Genomic DNA, 11,550 nt, shown 5'->3' on the forward strand with positions numbered 1-11,550 from the left:
AGACTAATCTTTATATCATGGCATCACACCTCTTCATCTCACACATTAGCCACATGTGCCATCCTTTACACTTTGCTAAAAGATCACATCCTGTTTTTGTCAATGTCAGGGACAAATATATTTATGCATTTGGCAGACGCTTTAATCCAAAGTGACCTACATTGCATTACTAGGTATACATGTATCAGTGTGTGCTAACCCAGCTAGAAATAAAAAGTTCTAAGAATGTTCCCTGAAAGTTCCCAATGTTCCCAAAAACATTCTGCCAACGTTAAAAGCGGCCAGTTTTTTTTAAGTTCTAGGAACGTTTCTGTTGTCTGAACGTTAGAGTAATGTTACATTTTACCATTTTTAAACGTTATGACAATGTCATGTTTTAATGTTCACACAATGTTTAAAACAACAGCTGTTTATAGACCCCTTCACGGTTCACGTCACAGGCTGTTCCCACTGCGCATGTCGGGGTCAGAAAATTCATTACAGCAGATTCAGTTGCGTATTATTCGGTATCGTCAAAAATGCCTACTTACGTCGTGGGCTGTGAAAATCGCACCAGGTCTTCCGTTAAGTTTTCACGAGTCATGCAGAATCTCAAAAACAAAAAAATACAACATCTGCGTCTGCAAGCAATTAACGTGCAGACTGGGACAATGCAAAGATCAAAGAGGCTTGTGTTTGTAGTGCTCACTTCATTTGAGGTAAGTCATCATTTTTCAGCCCTGTTAGATTCAATTATAAAGCCTAAATGGTATGAACAGTTCGACCCCGTGCTGCGCGCGCACCCGATAGTCATTCAATGTTTACAAACCTTGAAGGGGTCTATTATATTGACTTATTTAATTGTTATGTAAATGATAGAGAAACATTGCATTTTATTATTTTAGAAAACATTATTTCTGAATGTTCAGTAAATATATTGCTGTAGCAATCAATTCACTTATTAGGTTTAGATGTTGATGTTTTGTTTCATTTTAAGTCACCCTTATTGTGATTAGTGTTTGTTTTAGTTGGACTCTTGACACTTGACTTTTTGCTTGCTATTTTTTTCCTGGTTGTGTTAACTTTGAGTTAATGCACCACATTTGTTATGAAAGTTAATAGTGTAATTCTGTGGTTGTTGGTACATAATGGTAAAGATCATCACTTAATTAATTTACTAATCAAAAGTTTATTTTCTATCAAAAATGTAAATGAGATCCAGCACTTTCACAGCATTTTGTCATTAAGGAGTTTTAGAAACTTTGGACAAAAAATATCTGCTGTATAATTGGGATGCACAAACATCAAGAATCAGACTATGAATCTCAATCATGGTGACAATTAAATGAAAAACTTCATGCTGCAATGCATGCTGGGTATTAAAAAATTACAAATCTCATTCAGGACTCCCAACATGCACTGCAGCATGGATAAATAAGGATTTTTTAACCATTTTATTTGTCACCATGGTTGAGATTCATAGTCTGATTCTTGATGTTTGTGCATCATAATTATACAGCAGATATTTTTGTCCAAAGTTTCTAAAACTCCTTAATGATAAACCGCTGTGAAAGAGTTGGATCTAATATACAATATTGGCAGAAAATAAACTTTTGATTAGTAAATGAATTAGGTGATGATCTTTACCATTACGTACCAACAACCACAGAATTACACTATTAACTTTGCATGTTCATAACAAATGTGGTGTATTAACACAAAGTTAACACAACCAGGAAAAAACTAGCAAGCAAAAAGTCAAGTGTCAAGAGTCCAACTAAAACAAACACTAATCACAATAATGGTGACTATAAATGAAACAAAACATTAACATCTAAACCTAGTAAGTGAATTGAATTTTCTACAGCAATGTATTTACTAAACATTCAGAAATAATGTGGTAACACTTTACAATAAGGTTCATTAGTTAACATTAGTTAGCTACATTAGTTAACATGAACTAATAATGAACTGCACTTATACAGCATTTATTCATCTTTGTTAATGTTAATTTGAACAATTACTAATACTTTATTAAAATCTTGTTAACATTAGTTAATGCACTCTGAACTAACATGAACAAACAATTAAAGCTTACATTTTTATTAACTAACATTAACAAAGATGAATAAATAATGAAACAAATGTATTGCTCATGGTTTGTTCAAGTTGGTTAATACATTAACTACTGTTAACTAATGAACCTTATTGTAAAGTGTTACCAATAATGTTTTATTAAATAATAAAATGCAATGTTTCTCTATCATTTACATAACAATTAAACAAGTCAATATAATAAACAGCTGTTGTTTTAAACATTGTGTGAACATTAAAACATGACATTGTCATAACGTTTAAAAATGGTAAAATGTAACATTACTCTAACGTTCAGACAACAGAAACGTTCCTAGAACTTAAAAAAAAACTGGACGCTTTTAACGTTGGCAGAATGTTTTTGGGAACATTTGGGAACTTTCAGGGAACCTTCTTAGAACTTTTTATTTCTAGCTGGGAAGCCAATTGAAAACCTGTGGGGTGAGCTGAAGAGGAAAGGACCCAGGGGCAAGCAAACACCTTTGATCACTGTTTACTTTGCTTATGGTGGAATATCAGACATCTCATTTTACAAATGTAAGTTTATTTTGGCTAGCCTAAAAGTGGGTTAAGATGGCAAAATGATGGCCATTGCATGCTGGGATGTAAAAGAAATGGTCAAAGGTGAAGCCTACCCTGCTGAAAAAACAATAAAACCATTACAGAAAATTTTAATGGTTTTGTTGGGAATTGTATTGGTTCTAATGGAATATGGCCCAAAACACACTACAGTGTAGTTGTCACGGTAGGTATAAACCGGATAGTGGAAAATAATAGAAGAACCCAAATGCAAAAGATGTATGAAAATATAACTATGATTTATTTACAAAACTGAAAACACCCACGAGGGGGTAAAAACAGAAGGGAACAAAAACACTGTGCTGGAACACAAATAAAACAGAACACGAGAAAAACTCGGATTGTAAACTGGTGAACATAAACACAGTATCTACAACAACGCACGCACACCACACAGAGAACACAAGGGCATTATATAGACAGCACATCAATGGGGAACAGGTGAACATAATTAATCACTTAAGACATGATTACATAAGGGAGTAGGGTAAAAGTGACAAGACACTGGGAATACGTGTTACACATACATGATGTGAAAACACACGTATTCCCACATAAAACAATGCTGCCCTGGTCCTGTCCTCTGGATAATAACCAAGGTCAGGCAAGACCATGACAGCCACAAAACACTGGGAACACGTGTCACACAGATATAATGTGAACACACGTGTTCCCACGTACACACACTGCTGCCCTGACCTTGCCCACAGAACACAGACCTGAACCTATACTAAGGTCTGGCAAGATCACGACAGCAACAAGACACCGGGAACATGTGGAAGCCACACACAGAATGTGATCCCACATGTCCCCACACCGAACATGATACTGCCACGGTCCTGTCAGATGCACTCAGACCTACATCTAGCACGGATGTCCGACAGGACCGTGACAGTAGTGGTTTTAATGGTAAAAGCTAATGGTTCCTATTGGTATTTTAATGGAAACCATTAGAATTTTCTGTAATGGTTCTATAGTTTTTTCAGCAGGGTAAAGACATCAAATTTAGTGATTCACAGCGAGGAAGTGTTACGAAAATTAACCATGGTTTTACTACAGTTAAAAAAAGTAGTTGTAAAACCATGGTAACCACAAAATAACCATGGTTTTGACAACTGTTAAACCATGGTTAGTATAGTAAAACCGTAGTTTTTTGTTAATAGTAATAAATACACTAAAAAAACATGGTTACTACACTTTTACCCCACTAAAACCATGGTTCATTTTGGTAAGTGTTTACAGTAAACATATTTTTTTAATTACAGGAACATACCTGAAAGAATAAAAATGTTTGTTGATGTCTTGTTAAATATGTTTTTCAGTCGGTCTCACAGCAGTTTTATTTTCATTTTAAATGTCTTAGTGTTTTTCAGCACATAATCGTTTGTTTTACTTAGTTTCCTCGACAAAAAATAGTCATGTTGCGAGTTTGCTGCCTGAGAGGACCTGTGATGAAGTGACGTCATTGCCGTAATCCGCGCATGTGCCTGCAGCTTGTTCGCGTCTCCAAATAAATACATTAACATTAAGGGCTCTATCTTACACCCGGCGCAATGCAGCGCAATGCGCGACGCAAGTGTCTTTCGCTACTAGTTTCCACCCTAATTTTCACGTTTAGCGCCGCGTTGTTTAAATAGCAAATGCATTTGCGCCCCCTTTTGCGCCCATGGGCGTTCTGGTGTGAAAATGAGGTGTGTTCAGGCGCATTGTTGGCGCGTTGCTATTTTGAGGCAACTAAAATAGACTATGCCATTGACCAACAAAAACCTGTTTAAAGTCTAAAGTCAATGGCGCAATATGTTATGTGTTATTTAAAGAGCGCATTAGTAAAATGCGCCTATAAACGGGAGGACAATGCGGGTTTGCTTATCACAAAGTACATGAATGCGCAGCAGCACAAAAATGCTTTTAAATATGAAAGAGACGAAAAGAGAGTTTTTTTAAAGGGGCAGTGTATAAATGTTAGCGGCATCTAGTGGTGAGGTTGAGAATTGCAACCAACGGTTTAGTCCAGTGCTCACCCCTTGCTTTTGAAACGCATAGAAAAGTAACGGTAGCCGCCACCAGAAAAAAATGTCATTGTCGGAGACAACTTCGTAAAAAAGGTTTGTCCGTTAAGAGCTTCTGTAAAAAACATGGCGGCACAAAATGGCGACTTCCACGTAAGGGGACCCCTGTGTATGTAGATAAAAACGTCTAATTTTAAGGTAATAAAAACATAACGGTTCATTATGAAAGGTCTTTATACACCCCTAATAATGTAGTTTTGTATATTATTTTGCATTTCTGTCAAGAGATTCTTCTAAAATTTACACACTGCACCTTTAAATATAATTCAATACACTGCAAATATATTGATTCAGTTTCAGCATTTTTGGTTGTTAAAATTGCACTGCTGTGGCTATTATCCTTATATTGAGGTAGTTAAACGAAAACGGCACAGTTTTTCAATATTTTACTATGTTCTTACCACAACTTAGACGAATTAATACATATGCTGTTATATCTTTTTTCAATGCGTGCACTATATCTTTGTAGGCCTACAGCATTTCGTGAATGTGTTAGCATTTAGCCTAGCCTCATTCATTCCTTGGAAACAGGGTTGATATGCATTAAAAAAAACTTTGGCTTGTTTTATTTTTTGGTTATACCAACTGAAACACCCTTGTTGTCTTTATTTATTTTAAAATATTTCTATTTCAATCATAAATGACCTATTTGTACCATTAACTTTTTGTGTTAAATTACACAAAAGCTTCAAAAGTTTCCTCATACTGTAGTTTACATAACATCAAGTGCTGTTTCCTTCAAACAGCAACGAGAAATCTGTCCTTAAAATGTTTACATGTTATTGTCTACTGTTTTTTGCTCATCTGTGCCATCTCTGCATTTTGGGAAAGAAAAAACTAGATGGCGCACAAGTCAAAATAAATGCACCCATCACACAGACGTCATGATTAGCTGCTCTTATTCGTATGTTTGGCCACAATGAGGCGCTATCAACATTTAAACCCAATCGAATAATTTAATGATAAATATTTTTATTTATATAATAATTTAACATAAATGTTGAAAGCATCCCTTCAATGAGACGCAAACTTGGGGTTTGTTTATTTCTTTCAATGTTTATATTGATACGTCACACAAATGTATTTGTTATTTAATGTGAAACTTGGGGCCCTATTTTAACGATCTAAGCGCATTGTCTAAAGCGCACAGCGCAACCTCTAAATGGGCGTGTCCGAATCCACTTTTGCTAATTTAACGACGGGAAAAATGGCCCCCGCGCCGAGCGCATGGTCGAAAAGGGTAGGTCCTATTGTAATGGGAGTATTTTGGGCGTAACGTGCAGTAAACCAATGAGAGTCACAGCTCTCATTCCCTTTAAAAGCAAGTTGCGCTGGCGCTATGTCTAATCCTTATTTAGATGACAGACTTTGTAAACCGAAAAACCAAGCGGAGGCAGAAGATCCCCAGTTTAAGATAAATGTTAAATAATTGTGTTGTTTTTCGCTTGTATTGAAATTGTTATTTTTTTATTAAAACCTTTAAAATCCTGTTTTCTTTTAGTCATGGAAGTAAAAAGCAAGCTTGTAATTGCTTTAAATGTATGGCTATCCAATATCATCAAAACATAATTTACAAGTATGTAAGAAAAGGTTTGTACTCTAAAAATACTTTATTTGTAACAAACAGGAGATAAAGAATTTACAAGCGGCTCTCCGCACGTTCGTTTCAGCACTTTGGACAGCGTTTTTTAGCAAAGAGTTTTTTTAAGCATTACTTACAAATGTTTCTCATCTCACCATAACCACAGGTACAGAGTCATCATATAATAAATCCGTGAGGTAGCATTAAAAAAAAACATTTAAAAACAGATGCATTTGTTCAAAGCAAAGCATTTATTAACTTACCAGGCTGCAGATAAAGCAGCTCTTTGCGCCTTCTAACGTCTCATAATTAGTCCTCATTTATGTCCAAGAGACTCAATAATAATCTTTTACATTCAAGGGAATTTCAATTAAATATACAACACACAAGCCAGGTACATTCATTTAATTTTAAATTTTTATGCTTGGGGTGCAGTTGTGTTTTCTCCCTCAGTCATTGCACATTGTTGTAAAGATGTAGAATGTTGTTGCTTAAACTGTCAATAAGGGTTCCCCGATAACAACGGCACACAACGCTGGCACCTGACTTTAAAACTTGCAGCAGCAGAGCCTCTATAGGTGCATGCTTTTATTGTTAGTTTTGACTGACCAGGGGCCTCATTTATCAACATTGCATAGAAAATGTTCTATATTTGTACCTACGAATGAAATTTAGAATGTGCCTAAGTACAAAAAAATCGGGATTTATCAAACGTGCGCACGTGGTTCGTACGCACATCAGTAAGTAATGCTTGATGATAAATCCCACTTGTTCTTAAGCACCATGCTCGTGCATGTTCATAGTCATTTGCATTCTGAAACCCCTCCAATGAACCATATATGGTGACAACACCTCCCGTTATAAGTCACGTGGTTGTGCTTTTTCCCTCATCGCAATAATTGCAAAGAGAGCGTAAAAGAGAAACTTTACAGACGCAGAAATTGAGTTACTGGTGGATGAGGTTAAATCCTAATAACACATCCTGTTTGGTTTACTTAGTGCGGGAGGAATGACTAACAAAAGAAAACAAATCTACATGGGAACATGTTACCAGTGAGTTTAATTCCGTCGAATATGAGGAGAGAACACTTCCAGAAATAAAAAAGTGGTTTGACATTAAATTATTAGCAAAAAAAAAAAACGCGTCACAGCACACCGACGTGAAACGAGTGCAACTGGAGGAGGACAGACAACTTTCCACCTTGGACAGCAGCATATAACCAGTATTAGGGATGCTCCGATCGATCGGCAGCCGATCGTAATCGGCTGAAAATGGCACTAAATGACGCGATCGGCACTCACTAAATTTGCCGATCTCATGAGCCGATCTTTCTGTTTACTTTTGTCATCATAGCGTTCCTGATGCGGCTGCAAATAGAGACCATTTTAGACAGTGCGAGCATTTTGTAACCCGTTGCTCATGTGTGACGTGCAGATTTGGATCTCTCTCTCTGCCTTTACAGAAATATGCGTATTTTCTATGAGGACGCGCTCCGGTCCTCAGCGTGATGCATCTTCACATGCCTATCAAACAGCCTATACAACACATATCTATCGCAATTAATTGCATCCTCATGCCGAAAGTTTATTACTGGCATTCGTTTTAAAGTTTTGAAGGTTTAAACTTCATGACACGCATACACAGCAGCCTGTCATCAGTGCACGTGAAGAGAACAATATTTAATTCATACAGTAAAGACTGTGAAGTGTTTTATTTTAATTACTTTAACAGACATAAACCTTTTTAAAGGCATATTACATTTCTCTTTGCAAGAAGAAATATTTGTTGTGCTTATTTATTTGATTCTCTATTAAAACAATAATATACCTAATTTATAGTTAGTTTCATTTCTACAAATGGTGCAAACTCTGCTAGATTATAGATAAAAAATCCCATTCCACTGCCATGCTGTGATTGGCACTGATCGGCGATCGGCAGATCATGATCTTGGTGATCGGTAATCAGCCCCAAAAATGCTGATCGGAGCATCTCTAACCAGCATCATTGGCGCGATCTTTGAAAACGCGCTACCGGCGGAATGGATTATTTGCCAAGTCTTCCAATAACGCAAGATCAGCCATTGCACTGTGCCAAGCATTTGTCCTAGACTTAATTTATACAAATCACATGTAGAGCTTTCACAGATAAAGATACATATCACAAATAAATCATTATACTTATTTGCTGTTACCATACTGACAATAATCATTTTTAACACCTGCTTGTAAATAAAAAATAGACACTTCTTAACTCACTGGAACAGGGTCCTGTGTAGTATCGCTATTCTACCACTAGATGCTCTGCGTACGCATACTCAGAGGTGTGCGTATATTTACACACATTTCTACGTATAAGTGCAATTTGATAAATTCCACACTTTGCGTAAAACTGTTCCTACGCACACTTTACGCACACTTCTGTGCATACGCACGCTTGATAAATGAGGCCCCAGGTGTGTATTCCAGTAAGCAAGTTATATGACTTACTCAGCTAAGTTTCAGATAAGCAATCGGATAATCTCCACTTTCCGTTCCAAAAATGGAGGTAACTTTCAGGTTATGTAACTAACCACAGCAACTGACTCTCTGAGGATAACCTGCTCCGAAGCAGAGTTAGCTCATTCATGACACTAAGCTTCAGAGGATGTCTGCAAACTTATGATACGTTTTTGAACCTTTCATGCAAATGCAATCCCATGGACAAAAGAAAAAGCGGTGAACTAGGTGGCCACGGCTCATTGAGGTACGTGTGGTCCGATCCAACAGACGAGTTACTGTATCTGAAATTGGTGAAAAAGGGAACGCTGGTTCTGATTGAAAGGTCTAGTGGAGTCCATACATCGACAGGTCAGCGCTGTTTTGGTGGCAAAAGGGGGATACCCATCTGTCTTGGGTTTAACATACCTCCCATTTTGAAATGAAAAATCCAGAGCTTCCCTCATTCAGGGAAACTTCACTTAACCTCCTTTCTGAAATGGGCCCCAGATGATGCTTTTACCCACGGACTGTTACATAACCAAATACTGTTTACAGATACAACACTGAGCTTGCATCCTCATTCTGGTAAGTTTATGGTAATTCACCGAAATTGATGAATTGATGAAATTGAAACTGATGATTCTGTAGTTTTGCTACTGACTGCTTTTAGGCAACCTCGACATCTCTATCTCCACCGAATCTCCTCCTCTCTTCTCTGAATCTTTTCCTCTCTTCTCCTCTGGATCTTCTTCTCTGGAAGCTGTAAGAAACAGAGATGAGAGTTTTTTAAAGAGGAAGCAGCAGTGATAAACATCTATAAATGAAGAATGATCTCAGTCAATAATTCTGGTGTTTTAAAGCAACTTGTTGGATTATAATGCTATAATGTTTGTTTAAAATGTCTCCTGTTATATTAATGATATAATCAAGCAGTAAATGGTGTGAAAATGTTTCATAAACTAAAAGCTGTTATTGTGTTATGTATAAAAACTGAACTACAACAACAAAAGAAGTCAAGAGCTCAAACATCATCTCATAGTCATATAGCCCATAGTCTCAGCCTCAGACCACACGCCCACGTACACTTTTCTGGAAACCCTGTGAGAATGTCAAAGTCGTCTTCGATTGGTTGAAATAAACCGGATTTCCAGGAGACACGAGTGTCGCGATTAGTTTCGGTCCCTGGAAAACAAAGCTCTGACGTTCCATTGAATCAGTCGTGTTCAAGTGGATAATAATGAACAGTTATCATGATCAGCTAAACATTGGATTCTCAAAAATATGCAAAGTTCGCAGCATACACTCTCTAAAAGACGTCCAAGAGTTTTGCTTGAGGCAGTTAGTGGAGTCAAAAAGTTCGGTTCTCCTGAATTGCTTCTATGTGTTAAAGTGGAGAGATATGCTTCATACAGACATTTAACGGGAGCGTCTCATTGGTGTGGCTGTTGATGAAGTGCACAACGTTGTCCTATGGTGAGTAATGTTGTTTATTTAGATGCTAATCAGTTGCGGCTGGTTATTTCAATAACTGACTTGTTGCCAGCCGGCTCGTTATTGTGGGGAGTCCGAAACGTGACGCTAGACGAAACAAACTGTGATTGGTTGTTTGACATGTCGGTAAAAACAGCTCGTGGGTGGGCTTTGTCCAGAAAAAGCAGCGAAAAACACCAGACCTTCAGTATTGAAGGTGTCGCATACTCTTGAGTACTTTTCAAAGAGTTACTTTATACACAAGTCGCCTAATAAACACAACTATGACATCTAGATGATGAATTTTATGAATCTTCTAACAGTGAGAATTCATCTAATGGTTAAATAACTTTAATAAAATATCAGTTGTTCAGTATTGGCATTACTGAAGGATGTTAGTGTGTGTGTGAGAGTATAGACATACATCTGTGCTGTATTTCAATTTGGGGTGTAAATATGGACATGTCCCTACAAATATTCAGGGAACACTAAATTGTCCCTAGCAATAATTTCATCAAGTTGCTATAAAAAAGTGATTAAAACACTCATTTTAATTGGGACAAATATAAAGAAATGTTTAAGTGTTATACTATAAATAAAAATCATCACCATCATCATCTTCAGCAGCACCATCAGCACCATCACCATCATCAGCAGCAGCACCATCATCAACATCATCAGCAGCAGCAGCAGCAGCACCACCACCATGTTCCTCGTTCATTGGGACTGTCTCATTGACTGTGGTCTCAATTCTGAAATATAAATATTAACCCAAGCGTAAAATGTATAAATATGTAAAGTAGCTGCGTTACAATTAACCCCACGTTAGTTTGTGCCCCGCTCTCTCCTACACTATTACTTTAATTCAAACTTAAAATTACAAAAAACATCTGTATGTGTTAATACATTAACTACAAAACAATTATGCAGTAAAATATATGATATTACTGTAAAGTAATTTCAAATGACAGCTCTAATGTAAATGTATTAACAGTGCTGTTCTTCAGTCTAAATCAGCATAATATGTTTGATACCTAAATATAAACCCAAACAAACACAAAATACACAACACACAAAAAAGTTACATCTTTAAATTTAATCTTTACTGTAGCAGATTAAAGATCATTATATAAATCTTATATTAGCTTAAGATGTTTCTTACACAGTAGTCCTAGAACGACGTTTGTAAAAAATGACAGCGACCGCAAGAGCGACAGCAAGCAGCAGCAGCAGCACAACACAGATTGCTGATGTAACTAATCTTGAGGTTGAACCAGGAGACTGATCTTGTTCGAGAGA

At 36.8% G+C, this 11,550-nt stretch overlaps 1 protein-coding gene across 2 annotated transcripts in view; it reads right to left on the reverse strand.

Annotated features, from left to right (window-relative positions):
- LOC129452792 (uncharacterized) overlaps nt 1-11,550 on the reverse strand; it is a 77,426-nt gene that overhangs the window by 28,846 nt on the left and 37,030 nt on the right. The window contains exons 4-5 of one of the 2 annotated variants that reach the window (XM_073861940.1): nt 11,414-11,537; nt 10,897-11,003 (exon numbers count right to left, since the gene is read on the reverse strand). The exons of the other annotated variant lie outside the window; for it this stretch is intronic. Coding sequence (XP_073718041.1) covers nt 10,897-11,003; nt 11,414-11,537 — 231 coding nt within the window. The remainder of the gene's footprint in view (nt 1-10,896; nt 11,004-11,413; nt 11,538-11,550) is intronic. 2 annotated transcript variants of the gene reach the window in all.

Source organism: Misgurnus anguillicaudatus, chromosome 23 (assembly GCF_027580225.2).
Source record: "Misgurnus anguillicaudatus chromosome 23, ASM2758022v2, whole genome shotgun sequence".
Lineage (NCBI taxonomy): Eukaryota > Metazoa > Chordata > Actinopteri > Cypriniformes > Cobitidae > Misgurnus > Misgurnus anguillicaudatus.